Source organism: Zosterops lateralis (genome assembly GCF_965231275.1).
Source record: "Zosterops lateralis genome assembly, chromosome: 3".
NCBI lineage: Eukaryota > Metazoa > Chordata > Aves > Passeriformes > Zosteropidae > Zosterops > Zosterops lateralis.
In genome coordinates this window covers 5,033,975-5,048,901 of record NC_139764.1, presented here as the reverse complement: position 1 = coordinate 5,048,901, position 14,927 = coordinate 5,033,975, and the positions used below count along the sequence as shown (strand labels likewise).

General features: G+C 42.4%; 1 protein-coding gene across 2 annotated transcripts in view; it reads right to left on the bottom strand.

The window, feature by feature from the left end:
* Positions 1-14,927, bottom strand: part of PLCB1 (phospholipase C beta 1) — a 341,408-nt gene that overhangs the window by 53,443 nt on the left and 273,038 nt on the right. For both annotated transcript variants that reach the window (XM_083856221.1, XM_083856220.1), the window contains exons 24-31: positions 13,357-13,489; positions 12,489-12,542; positions 11,419-11,638; positions 8,137-8,317; positions 5,974-6,050; positions 5,798-5,887; positions 3,629-3,686; positions 2,564-2,650 (exon numbers count right to left, since the gene is read on the bottom strand). In XM_083856221.1, the coding sequence (XP_083712347.1) occupies positions 2,564-2,650; positions 3,629-3,686; positions 5,798-5,887; positions 5,974-6,050; positions 8,137-8,317; positions 11,419-11,638; positions 12,489-12,542; positions 13,357-13,489 (900 nt within the window). The remainder of the gene's footprint in view (positions 1-2,563; positions 2,651-3,628; positions 3,687-5,797; positions 5,888-5,973; positions 6,051-8,136; positions 8,318-11,418; positions 11,639-12,488; positions 12,543-13,356; positions 13,490-14,927) is intronic.

The following is a 14,927-nucleotide window of genomic DNA, read 5'->3' as shown; positions in this document are numbered from 1 at the left end:
GTGCTGGCAACACTTGGTGACACAAAATCCTCCCTGGCTGGGAAAGAGCTCTGAGCAGAGTCAGAACACAACAAACTGTGAGGCACTAATAAATAACCAAATGGCAGTGATGGATGACAGCAGATCTGTCTCCAGTGGAATTATTGGTGAGAACACTGAAAATTCTTTCCCTCTTAATATATTAAACTCTTTGTTTGGGGCTGAGTTGATGCTGCCAGAAAAGCCTTTTAACACAGCCAGCATAAATTTTAGTGGGTGTTTGAAGCAGGAGAGCCTGCGTTGTTGAAAAAGCAGCCCCCAGAAAAGCTTGCTGCCTGCAGAAAACACATCAGCTCTGCTCAGCTGGGAAATCATTTGATCTATTTTATATCATCCGCCCCGTCACCAAGGAGGCAAATATGGCTATGAAATATGGACACAGAGCAAAACATAAAAAGAGACTTAATAAAATGAGTAATTATGTTTTCCCTAAGCCCTCTCATGCAAGCAGGAGGCACATACCATCATAAATTCAGCACGGTGCCCGTTTCAGTGTGTGGGAAAGGGATAAAGCCCTGGACCCAGGCCCTGTGAGCACATCCCTGCGAGGAGGGATGGGGAGGGCAGGCTGAGGAGCTGGCACTGTGGGTCTGGAGCTGCTCTGTGCCAGGACCTGACACTGGGCAGAGAGAGAACTGAGAAAAGAGTCAAACATGGCTGGCCCAGCACAACCTCAGCTCAAGTCCTCAGTGACGAATTTCCAGTGCTTTATGCTTGTCCTGGGTTGCAGTGTAGGATGTACACAAAGTATTTATTCTATCACCATCTTCATGAACTGTTGAAACCAGGTGGGCTAGTGTTTTCCCAAGCCCCCTGCCTTTTCTGCTAATGGCCTTTGGAGTGTCTTCTGTTAATGACTTTTGGGGTGTCTCCTGCTAATGGCCCATGAGTCACAGGTAACTCCCTCCAGGGGTTATCTCTGTTAATGGGCCATCAAGGACCCATTTCACACTTCTCATGCTATTGTGAGATGCTCTGCCCAGGGGGAGGAGCCAAGCATTCTCACCTGGATATAAGCTGGCATGTGGGACAGTGCAAGGGCACTTATCCACTGGATTCCCAGAGGAGCAGAGCTACCAGACCTTTTCTACAGGATCACTGCTTCAGGAAGAGCACCTCACCTGGACTGCTTCCACCATCCTGCTCAGGTTGTATTCTGACTCTGTCAGTGATCCTTTGTGTTATTGTATTTATTTTATTTTACTTTTACCTTTTTACCTTTCTTCTTATTAAATGATATCTCTGACTTGGAGCCTCTCATTCATTTTGCTTTCAAACCACAACAATGCTACCCCTCAGTACATCAGTAAATAAATAAATTAAAAGAAGGACACAGCCAAACAGAATAGTTGAGTGCCCAAGGATCCAGGAAAAGCTGGTGTTAGAAGCACTGACTATTCTTTGGCATTTTAAATTCCAGGCTTTAAATTCCAGTTCGCAAGCCTGATAAACTCATGATCCTACAGCACCAAACATAAAAATATGTATACTTTTTACACCTAGATGCCCACAACACCAGAAAGTTCCACCTTATTTATAAACATGATTTAAAAGATGAGTAGAAAACTGGAAATGCAAACATTTTTATTTCCCCAAAATATTGTAAACTTCTGGCTATTCAGCCCTTAGCCTACTTAATTCTCTGGCTACTTCATAGAGATGACATGACAACACTGATCAATTCACAGCCAGTGCTAGAATTCAAGCTGTAACACAGGCACAGAAACATTGGGACTGTGGACACAGACAAGGAATGAGAACTGAAGCCAAGGACACATGTTTGAGCAAGAGTAGATAAAATGAAAGCAGACATGACACAGTGGGCTGTGAAGAATTATACTTGGGTATGAACCCTGCTGAAAACAAATCTCCCTCCTTGTGGAAGTCTGATTATACCTAGGTCTTCCTACAAGAAAATCATGTACAAGTGCAGGACTCTGAACTGTCTCCACTGAAGTTGGTGGCAAAACTGCCACCATCCCCACTTGGAGCAAGAGTGAGTCCCCCAGGCTTAAGGATCAAAACATGCATTTCAAAATGTTACATGTAGATGCAGTGCATAAAATCAAATAGAGGAAATCCAGCAAGCAATGTAGAACACAAAGCATGATTATTGTATAAAAGCTCGTTGTTTCCCAGAAATCCATCCTGAGGGATGCTCAGCAGGACCTAGGGGCAGCATGCTAAGGAGATATCTTTTTTTCCTTTCAATGGGAACTGTGTTTTGCTTCTGTGCAGCTCAGGCACAGGGGAGGGAAGGGCACACTCTGCTGGTCACAGCACCTTTTACACTGACAGCTCTTGAACAATCTGAGTGCTGAAAAATAACCCTGATCCCACGACAGCTGGGCCTGAGGTGGTGCCTACACGGGGCTGACTTCTCCCACCCTGAGTGTCAGTGAGCGTGGCTCTGATGTTGTAAGTGGATTCTCTCATGTTTAAACATCAGCCTACCTGCAGCAAGAGTTCTTTCTCTCCTGAAGGACAATTTTAGCAGTGTAACATATGTTCAAAAACTCTTTACCTTAGGCTTTTCATCCAGTATTTGCTGACGAATCTCCTTGTGTTTTTCTACAAGTTTCTCCTGCCTTTTACTCTGAGCATCTTCTAGCTGTCAGAAAAGACCAGAGAGTCTTTTTAATGGATTGCACATCATCACTCTCCCACCTCCTCCCCAACAAACATTCCACCCATCAAAATTAAAACATTATCTTCAAAACTATGAATAATTCTAATATAAAATGACACAAATTACACACCACTGCCTCAAGCATCCCTGAGCACAACTGTTCAACAGTCGGGTGTGGACATGAAATATCAGATTGCACATGTAAGGTTCAGGATCAGAAATGCCTAAAGGACTGACTGCAGACTTCTAATGTTATCAAATTATAAATTCGGGGCTTCACTTTATAATGCACTCAGACACAAATCTACTTACTTTGCTAATTCTTTAGGTTGCTTCCTAAATCAAGACTCTTCTAAAGCAAAAATGGGCCAACTTTTGAAACTAACTTTCTTTGCATGGGTATTAAGAGGAGAATTCAGTGGCTGCACACATTCCATAGTGATTTGACACCCCAAAGCACTGCAGTGCATGATTACAGCCCGGAGTGAACCACCTGTAGCTTCAGAAAAGCTAACAACTGTAATGGAATTCTTTAATTTGTGTTTACAGAACTCACAGAATGCTTTTTACATTTCAGTAACTGTACAAATGCAATTAAAGCTAAAATACACTCTGCAATTAAATGTTCATTGACTTTTCCCTATGAAATCTTTGCATTAGTGAGACAGCAAGCCCACTACACAAATGGGTGCATCTTCCATGAACACACATAGGATATTCAGAGATGAAATTGTATTAAAATCCTCCCTCCTGAGCACCATCCCCCAAATGCTGACTAACAATTAATGAGGAGCTGTCTGAAATCCCAGTTTTCCTTTAACTGGAATGTGAAGCAAAATCTTCACTGCATCTGCTAAAAGTCAGAAGGTGTGGAATCTTTATGCTGAAGCCTAGAACCTGCAGTTGAATATAATCTAAAAGACGAAAGGTGACATTTTATCCCCCCCTGGCCTGACATACCCTCTTTATGTACTGCACCACCTCCTGGATGTAGGAGCGGATCATTTCCGTCTTCTCCCTGAGGGAAGCATTCCAGTGGTTATTGGAGTCAGTCACATCACACAGATGTATTTAACTCCCTGCAGCTCTTTGCCTCACCAAAGCCACGTTTGAGGATCTACCTCATTGACTTTCCTGTACTCCCTGAACGTGTCCCTGTACCAGGCTGCACCTTTGTTGCACGAAGGGCTCACACTTGCCCATGACCTGCACAATGTCCCCCCTACTCTTCCCCAACAAGCTTTTCCCACAGGATAATGCAATGTTTTCCAAGTGCTGCTGCTGTTCCCACACGTCAGCCTGGGAGCTGCAGAACCCTGAGCAGAGGCACAGTGCCACTCTGTGGCAGAGGAGCAGCTCTCACTGCTGGTGACAGTCAGGGGACAAAGATGCCTCAGGGGCAGAGCCTGGCCCCCACATAGAGCTGAGCTTTATGTCACACTCAGAGAGTTATTTGATAACCATCAGTCAAAGGCTGAACACAGGAACCCCTCAGAGGGGTAAATACACATAAAATAACAATTTATGGCTGCTTCACTCCATCAGTTTCAGGAGAGTTACTCCAAATCCTGGTTGCCTCAGCTGAGACCAGTGAAATGTTCCTCAGGTGGCACTAAAATCAGGAGGATTTAGGCAAGCCCTGGCTGGGTGTAAAAACATTAAGAACAATTAAAACAATGGATTATTATCTATGTGTAATATTCCTTCCCAAACTTGTGTAAAAGCTTTAGATGAACAACAGTAGCCAGAGTGATTCAAAAGGGATTCACCAGAAGGTCTCACACCTCTTTGCCCTACTCCCAGAGTGAGGACAAGCTGTGTCACAGACAGGGGAAAGCTGACTTGCCCATAGAGTACCCAGCTCACCTCTCTCAAGGGCTCTTTGAAAAGCCTGAGAGAGGAAAGTCCTTGGGAAAAATGAGAAAAAAAATGAAAGGGAAAGAGAAAAGAACTGCTACTTGTCTGTCCCAGAGCCTTTCTCACTAGTGCCTCATTTACCTCTCAGCAAATCATTTCCTACTGCAATTGATTTTTACTGCTGCAGCATTTCTATAATGGCCAATTGCTTTTTTCTAATATGAATTCCATGCCCTCTGAACAGCTCTAACTATATAATGTATTTCTCCCTCTTTTTCACAATAAATTATTCTTTTTTTTTTTTTTAATAGGATGCTTATTAAAATTTTAATGTCTTGATTCTTAAACTACCTGAAACACTTCACTGTTTGTGTCTGATTTCCTTTCAGTGTTACCAAATACAGATTCTCTCTTGAGAGGCTCCAAAACCTGTGTAAACTCTTTTACCTGCAGAAAACCAAACACAGTTGTGCCTCTGTTACATGGTAAAACTCAAACATTAGAGAGTTTCTTTTTGTTGTTTTGTTTGTTTGTTTCTCTTGCATTTTTAACTGCTCTAAAGTAAAGACTGGTAACAAGAATAGCAGTGCAAGATTAAAATGCTCCATTTTCTTTTTGAGCTGCTTGCCAAAACAAATGAAGGAGGACAAACAAACCTAGACACTGTGCCCTTGGGAAGAACATAATCAACTTGCACGACTGCAGTTTGTGTTGTCCGGGGGTGCATAAATGAAATTAGTATTGCTGTGCCTGCACAGGGACACTGCACCCTCAGAGCTCAGCTCTCCCCTGTCTCCCCGCCAGAGTGTCACTGTCACTGGTGGAGGATCATTAGCAATGTCTGAGGAGAGTTTATCCCAAAAGCAGAATAAACCTCACAGTGTGGTGCTGCCATTTCTTCTGAGAGAGCAGCTTTAATGGAGTTAGAAAGAAAAGACAAGTCACAAATAGAAATCCAACCCTGCAGGAACAGGAGCATTAAGGCTATTTGTACTCAGAGGAACAGTGTCTGCATGAACAGCATTTTGGGGAACTGCTCCATGAGGTGCTCCCAGGAACAAACCTGCTCCACACACCACTGCTGCTGCCCCAGGCTCTCCCTGCCCACAGAACAGGAGATTGCATTAGCCCCAGGAAATGAAATTATTATCAGGGAAAGGACTCTGGTGAGGTCTGACTAAAGGCTGTCTTGGATTTAGGGTTGAGATCTTTCTTTGATTTACCAGCTGTGAAAAATCTTGTATAAGGCTATGGATCTAGGGATATGCTTACTCTTCCATTTGATTTTTATCCTTGGACTTTGCTTCTGTGATCTTCTCCTGCCTCTTCTTGTCCATTTTTTTCTTCAGTTCTTTCTTTTCCCTAAAGTATGGAATATAAAGGGAAGTTCAAAAAGTTATCTAAACAAATCCCACAAGGAGCAGCAATCAATGATAAAGGGAACTTACTTTTCACATGTTTCTTTCAGTTTCTTTAGCTGGTTGTTCTGACACTCCTCTGCTACATCTGTCAGCTTCTGAATTAGCTGGGAAAAAAAACCCCAAGAAATAAAAAATATGTATTTTCAGCTAAACATCACAGAGGCAGCTAAATTTTCTCAAAAGTCGGCAGCAGACACAAAAGTGTTGTGCCATTCCCAGATTAATCACCAATGATCAAAAGCCAGTAAACATTATTATCAGTGCAAACACATTATTAACTTGTGGAGTTCAGCCAGAATGCTGCATATACAACTCACACAGAAACTGCTACTTCTCTGTACATCAAGGTGATACAGTCTCACAATATTAAATGTAAAACCAAGATGTATGTCGAGTATTTTACCTTTGCTAGGAATGAAAATGCCTGTGAAAAATCATAAGGGGTCACAAATTGAATTGACACAATGGTAATTGCCAACTGAATTCCTGTGTCACTGAATTTCCAGGTTTTTCTGGGAGGGCTGAAAACATTCCTCGTGTAATGAGGATTATTACAAGGAATGGTTTGGATTTTGGGGTGGTCAGGGGGATGTTGAAAATCAGGCAGGACAGTTCTGAAAGCCAAGCACAGAGAAGCACAACCTACATTTTGGTCACAGAATGAAAAAGCTCTGAGCCATTGGTTTGAAATCTGTGGTTTCAATCTCCTTTGTGCCCAAACCAGTAACAAAAGCCAGGCCTGTGGTGGGGAAGTTGACAGGAGAGGAGTCATGGGCAGGGCTCCTGTGCCAGTTCAATGAACAGTGAATAAACTGGGAAATGGGACCCATTTGGTTTGATCATCCTTCTAGCTAAGTCTGATTCTGTAAAATCACCCTCTGAGGGTGATGAACCAGGAATGTATAACAAGGCAGAGCTGGTCTGATCCAACTTTTCATTCCTTAGATAAATGTAGAAAGGTATCAACAATAGGCTCTCCTCCAAAAGAAAGGCATTGGAAAGAATCTCTCAGCTGAAAGGCAAATTTTAATTGGAATATTAACTCCTGCACAGCTCAGAGTGAAAATGCCCAGAAGTTCTGTGCTACAAAATGCATTTACTGTGCCACCACCTAACAGGATAATGCCAGAAATGTACCTTTGCTTTGAGAAATGCCATTTCCCATTTTGGAATGAGGAAAGAGTTATCTACCTCATAAGCCCAAGTGTGGGTCTAAAATGGCTCTTTTTAAATAAAACTTCAAATCTCTGAGATGCAGCCACCAGCTGTTACTGGGATGGGGACTGTCCCCCTGTGCTGCAGGTAACTGTGTCCATACAGCCACCCCTGGAGCAGCTGTGACTCACATAGGGATGGGGACAAACATCCCAGCTCCATGCTGTGATCCATGGAAATCACTCTGTGCAGGGGCCTTGCTGAGCAATATCCACACACAAATCACTCCTCTGACCTGCTCTTTCTGGCACAGGAGACAAATCACTTCATCCAACAGGAGAGAGGCAAAACATCAGATAATAGAAAAAATGGCAAGAGGAGGTTGTCTGGAGTTGAGAAACAGCTTCCACTCCCATAACACCATTTAAAAATATTCATTTCTGCCTACGAATATCCATTAGCATCAGCTTCCATCTGCCCAAGCTCCTCTATTTCAGCTCAGAGGGCCTATGATCCTGCTCGAGTTGTCAGCCAAACTCCAGCTGTAAAAACAAAGCTGACTTGGATCAGTGAATGCAAAGCATTTCTTCACCATATACAGAAAATGTACTGCATCCCCTTAAAGCCTTCATCTGCCACAGGAACACTCTTTGGCACAGCCCTCTGTCCTGGGGAACGTTTCAAGCTATTTTCATGGTGTTTTGATTTATTTTCTGGCTAATCCTGCCTCCTTGTGTGTTGCAGGTTTGAAAAAGTGGCAGAACAAAAAGAGGAGCATCATCCAAAAGCTGCAGTAAGACGAGAGTTATGTAACCAGAGGCAGCAATAATGCTGTTGCCTTTGTACCTTCCACTCAAAGCCTTCCAAGGTGCTGGAAATGTTAGTGACAAAGTGACACAACAGCCCCTTGAAGCTGCAGCAGAGCACAGGGAAGTGAAGCTCTGGCAGGGATTCCAAGTAGGAGGAAGCCCCAGTGAATGAGAGTTTGTCCTGGTGCCATCAGTGCTCACCCTGAGCTCAACACCACAAACCTACCAGCTTGATGTGCTCCCGTTTCTGGTACTTCTCACTGTAATACTGCTCCTGCCTGAGGTTCAGCAGCTGCTGCTGCTGCTTCTCCTTCAGCTCCACGAGCTTCTGGGTCATCTCAGAGTCCAGTGCAGCCAGTTCCTGCTCAATGGTGGAGGAGCTGTGGTCGGGGCTGCTCGTCTCAGACCTGCAAGGACACAGCACACCCCGAGGGGTGTCGGTCACCAGGCACCCACACCCTGCCTCAATTTGTTTAAATTTGCCTTTTTAAGTCAGATAGTTATAAATACTCCATTAATAAGTTCCTCAGCACCACACACAGAGCAAGAAGATAGGTTATTTTAGTAAGTTCAATAATTTAATTAAAAAGAAATTATTAATGATTTATTAATGGCATGGCTATGGCTTTTAAACCTCATTTCACTGACCCACCAGGGTGGTGTCAACCAGACTTACTATAAGTGAGCTACAAACACAACTGCCAAGATTTCCCAGGAACAGATGCTCATGGAACTTGTTTATCCACTTCCAGACATAACTTGAACTTCAAAGCTGCAGAGCCTTCAGCAGACAGGGTGAATGCTGAGTATTTTGGGAACCGAGTCATCCCTGCAAGCACTCAGCAATAAATTTTAAAGCCTAATGTTACATCTGCATTTACCAAATACTTCACATGGTAGGAACATCCCTTTATTTGGCGTTTTCTCCCCCCTTCAGGAAATGCCATACATAGCACACACAGGAAAGTGCTCCATGGGCTGCTGACTTCAGAAGGAAAGTTCACACCCCAGTGAGGAGCAAACCTCAGACAGGCAACTCTCAGGAGCAAGGGAAAAACACAGCAAGGAAGCTAAAAAGCAACACTAAAGAATAGTTTGGGTCTGTTTTACTCTTTGTTAAGACAGAAGGAAGTATAGATGTAACTGTGAAAGGAGATATGATGACACTAAACTGCCCATGAGAAAAATAAGCAGCAAACCCAGTATCACTCTTAGGCCAGCACTAAACCAAACCCAAGGAAAATATACTAAAAAAATAAGATGATGCTGTGTCCCTGCTCTGCTGCTGTGTTTACTGCCATGCTCAGGTGCTAAATCAGTTGCCTGGGAAACGTCAGAACAGCGCAGGAGATGGACAAAACAACAAAACCTTGAACAGGGAGGGCTGACACGGGGAGAAAAATGAGTTTGCTCCTCAGAAATGTGCTGAGATTACAATGCAGAGAACTGGCTCTGCCTCTCTTCTCTCTCCCAGGTTCAAGTGTGCAGCTGCTGTCACTTAGAGTTACTTCACCTGAAATAATGTGATCCTGCTTTCATCCGCCCGAGGACACCAATCCCAAGGTAGCCTCCTTTTATTTCTTGTATTTTTATTGTATTTGAATATTCTGCTAAGAGTTTAAGTGGTGTCAGTGTGATGGGTGAGGGTAATTTAAACATTACAGAGCCAGAAGACAGCATTAATGAATATTGCAGTCAGCATATTATGCCATTACACAACACATAATTTAAAGCTGACATTTCTCTTGTATTCTGGAAAAAAGAAATCAGGCCTATTTCTAAACACTGGCTAAAATATTGGTTGTTTTTATTAGGACATGATCATTACAGAAACTTCAGAGCAACACCAACAAAACACTTGTGCATGTGTATAAATAAATATTTCAAACTTCCTGTAGACAATGGCTTTACTGAATCTTGGCTCAGTTTTAGACAAGGGCAGAAAGCAGAGATTGCTCCTGACCAAGGCAAGGCATTTTTATGGCCATTTGAAAGAGAGACTCCTGTGAAGTAGGGATTTATACTTTGCAATTATAGGCAAGTAGTGTCAGCAATAATTTAAAATTATAAAATCCCCTTTCTGCTTGGGATGCAGTGCTCCATTAGAAGTCTGTTGCTTGAGATAATATGTACTTGCAAGCTCAAAAATCCCTGAAAACATATTCGTGCCTTTTTTAAAATTTCACCTCCGGACTTGTCTGTATCTGCACATAAAACTCCGCATTTGTGACACCACTATGGCAGCTCCACATAGGAGACTGCAGTGGAGCAGTCTGCCTGACATCATCAATGGTTTGCAGTCAGATCACAACACAGTAAAAAAAATCTCAAATCCTTTTTCGCTCAAAAACAAATGAGTCATTTTATTTATTCAGCTTGATTTTTCTGCTTAGATGTGAATAGGAGGAAAGAGAGAAATGTGCTGTTGTTTTGCCTGCCACTGTCTGTCACACGCTTTGGTGATGGAAAACACTGCAGATAAAATATCCCTGTGCTTGAAGTTGACAGCCAGTCATTAAAACGAGTTTGTTAAACTCAAGTACAGAACCTGAAAGCTTGAAAACTGGCAATGGTGAAGGCCAGCAGGACACAGATATATTGTGAGTGTCAAGCTCTTATTAAGCTCAATGACATTCTGTCATCAGGAAAGCAGAAAAATTAATAAGTTCCTGCCCAGGGACAAGTTACGGCCTGAGTCCCAGTCACTTACATTTACAGGTACTATCAACAAGGTTGGCAGCCAGAGCAGGCCTGCAGCCTTTTTCTCTGATCATCTCCTACTAAAAAGCAATTTTTTTAAAAAAAAGTTCATTCAATATCATCATATATAAGAACTGCAGCTTCATCAATTTCATGTTAAAGTTAAGCAGGCTTTTGTGCTTATCTAGTAACTTTAAAAAATAAATTATGTTAAAAGGATGCACCAATGGGAGAAAGAAAAGTTCAGTTGCAAGAGTATCTGACACTGATTGGCTCCATGAATGTATATGCTTTGCCAGGAGTTATGAACTGATCTTTATTAACAGTTCCTTACCATAAAAACAAGGCAATAATTGTGGAAAGGTTAGTAAGGATTCACTGGAGCCTTTGCATTTCACACTGCTAAAGAATTAATAAATAAATAATATGAAACTTGTATCAGGACAGAGAAAGAGAGAGGGTGGTGCAAGGCTTGGAAAGAGAAAGCACAGAAGGGGTGTTCATGCAGAGGCAAAGCCAAGCAACCATTAAGGGATCCCCAAGTGGTCTGGATCAATCATGATTCAAACAGCAGTCAGATGTTTATTATCTGCAGGTGCTTCTTTCCCCTAACTCTACATCTGATGCCTTCTATTGTAGCCTGAGTTTTTCCAAGGCTCTGACACAGAGCCAACACTCTCATCTCCCCCCATTAACCAGGAATCTGCTGCTTTTGATTTTTCCTGTGCTCTGTCACCTCCACTGTAAAAGAAGGCCTGAGTGAGGCTCTCCAGTAGCATGCTGATGAGGCAGGCTGTGTCTCACCCACCTCTTCTTGCTGTCCCTTTTGGCGGTTTTCTCTAGCACCGCTCTCCGCCGCAGGTAGTCGTTCTGGATCTCATTGTACTTTGCCGTGTGCTCTTTGATCAGGTCCGTGGTTTTCTTGTGGTGCCTCTTCACCAGGTCCTTCATCTCCTTGTAGTGCTTCTTTTGAAGCTTAACAAAGGACTTCTGTTGTTTTAGCTCCTCAATGGTCTGTGCTTCCACTTCTGCAAGGATAACAACAAAAGCCACTTCAATTTTCCAGCAGTGTAGGATTTCAGTCAGAGGAGCCAGGGATTGCCATGAGCAGGAATGAAACAAAACCTGCTTGTTTACTGTGAGTAAAGGAAATATGGCATAAACTGAGTAATTTTACCTGAAATAAGCTAACTGGCTTGAAAGCACTGGAATAAAATGGTTCCACTACTATTCACTACATTCAGAACAAATTTAGCCTCTGTTCTCACAATAATGCTGCTCCTTCTTCTGTGTTAGATGGTAACTTGGTACTTGTGAGACTACAACAATTTCTAAAAAATTCCCTCTTGGCATCCCATCTCACGGAATGTGCCCAAACATTGCTTACTTCAAACCTGAGCAAGTACACTTGGCATGTGCATTTTCTAGGAGTTACTGCAGTCCTACTCACTGGAAGAAATGCCTATGCCAGGTGGCCTATTTCATAAAAAAGATGTTTTTCCTGAAAGCTTATTGTTCATGTGTCGTCCCTGCATTTCTTGCTTTCAAGTGTTTGAGTCTTTGCAGCAGCTTCTCACGCTGCTTCATGTAAACAATATTGTATTCTTAGAATTTATCAGTATGTTTTGCATTCTTGTTCTCAGAGAGAACTTGACTGATGGTCATATTGATCAATGGAGTCAGGAGGTTGTAACCTCTTTGGGCCAATCTTGGCCCTCTGTACAAAATGTATACAAGCTATTGGAATCAGATAATAAAGAGCATTCCACGTTTCACCAAGCTGCTGCCTGCTGTGAGGGTCCGCACCCAGGTCGCAACGTGTTGCCCCTCTAAGGGCAGGGGTAACAGTTCATGCAGTGTAATCTGTGTAAATATTACCTGTGAGGACACTCTGGATAAGATCTTCTGTCTTTGCAGGTGCTTTCACAGAACCTAGAGGTAAAGGAGATGTTTAATCCCAATTCTTTTAAAACAACAGCCAGGACAGTGCTGAGTGTTAAAACACAGCAGGTGACAGGGGACACACCCTGACATGGGCAGTTATTAATCACTGGAAAAAATACATCTTTTGAGCAGGAGAGGAGCAACATGAAAACATCAATCCTCTGACCCAACACAGAAAGGTGACCTTCCAAAAACCCACCTGAGCTGTGTTGTTTTACTGATAAGGAGGATTGAACTCCCTGATACTCCTCACATGAGCCATTTGAGTGGCATTAGGCTGACAGTACAACTATATTACACATTATGGCATCAGTGCAAAATTCCTGGACACAGGATGAATCCAGTTCCTTGCAAGTCAATGAGATCCTGCCTATAGAGACTGCAGTCATAAAAATATAAACACAGTGTTCAACAAGCATTTGCTGTAGGAGATGTGTAAATACAAAACACAGAAGTGCCTAAGAACAGTCTTTTGTGTGGGGACTAAGATGTAACTACATGCATAAATTAGGAATAGTTGTAAAAACAAGTGCAAGACATTCCTGTACTTGCAACAACAACAAAACCCCAGCACATTTTCTTGCTTATAATGAATTTCAGTTTCACCAGTAATGCAACTGTTAAGTAGAAAATATTTGTATATTTGAAGCAGAGAAGTGTTGGGAAAGTTTCTGTCTATTTTAGACAAACAAAACAAACACAACTTCCCACCTTTGTTCTTTAAACACAAAGCACTTGAAAAATTATTATCCAGACTAATTTTAAAAAGATGGGACTTTTTTTTTTTTTTTTTTTTCTTTACCTGGTGCTGGCTGGCTGTGGACAACTTGAGTTGCTGGTTTCGGTGTGAGGGAGGCAGTGAAATTTACCCCATTTTCTGCTGGTGTTGGCCTGGGTTCATTGTTAGCTTCAGAAGGTGCATCCCCATGGTCAATCTGAAATCATATCATAATTCATGTTATTCTTCCCAACTAACAGACTTAATTTATTTGCAGATCCAGTTTAGCCTGGTTTTTAAATGTAAAATTCTGCAAATGTATCTAAAAATCATTCTAAAATAAAACAATGGGAAAAGACATCCTTAAGAACTGTGATAACCCAGGTGGCTCATTTGTGCAGGGAAAATTTCAAGAAGAAATGGAGCATTTATTATTCTGAAAAAGTATTTTAGGCAGATATAACTCATCAGGGACATTTTTCAGTACAACATATATTAGCTGCACCAGATGTGAAGGCTGTATTGCAGTGAAGAGCCATAAAATCTTTCTAGAAATAATGTAGGTGCTGGCAGGAGAATGCTCCTCAAATTCCTGCTGTGAACAAAATGTGTACACAAGATTACTTTTAAATTTCATAGATACACACAGCACTGTCATTATTCACCATTCTCACAGAACAGGAACATCCTTCTGACTCCCAAGATCTTACATTCTTGTAACTACACTCCAAGGATAAGGGATAAACAGTACCTCCATTCTGCTGCATGAACACATCTGTGGTATCCAAATATTTAAGTATTTTCCACAATCTTTTCCCTTCTCTCCAGTCCCCTGAAGGCTCAGGCTTGCAGCATGCACTGCACTACACCCTGAACATCTGAAACTGTCCCTGTGACCATCAGGTTTTAAGGAGGCACCTGGCATTCAGTAAACAGAAGGTCATTCAAAGCAATTTTCATTTTGAAATGGCCAGGCCCCGCTTCCTGCTGTCCCTGTGAGGGGTCTGTTGCCATGGTGTCTCAGGGAAGTTTTGGATTTGTTCCTTCAGCTGCTTCCACCTCCTTCTTTGATGGTAATCACATTACATGCAGAGGCAGGATACCACAGTTGGGTTCTTTTCACCCCGTGATTACTCCACACTTGCAGACTATCAGCCTGTGCTGCAGCAATAGAGACAAAATGGATTTTGATCCAACTGTTTTGTGCTGCTCCTGCTGCTGGTTTCCTTCAGCCTGGCCCTGACATTGCAAAACAATTCCTGTCTCAACAGCCTGCAATTCCTACCAGAATTACAGGAGAGAGATACTGTAGGCAGAAACATGATGCAATTGAAAACCACTGCCAACAACTTCGCAGGAACAATGCAATAAAATATGGAAAAACCTCATTTAGCCAACATTTGTAACAGAGGAGCAATGTGACAGGCAAAAGCTGGAGCTGTGACACGCACAGACGTGGTTATCCTCATAGTTCTCAGGCTGCAGCTCATTAGTTTAAAAAAAACAATGTTTGCTACACAGATCATCAACATTTAATACAAATAAAGCAAGAAATCCTAACTGCTGGCAGCTTTGTGCCCCATTGCATGGGAAGTGGGTATTATCTTCTTTTGAGACCTGCTTTTTATGTGCTGTGAAATGCTACATCACAGCTT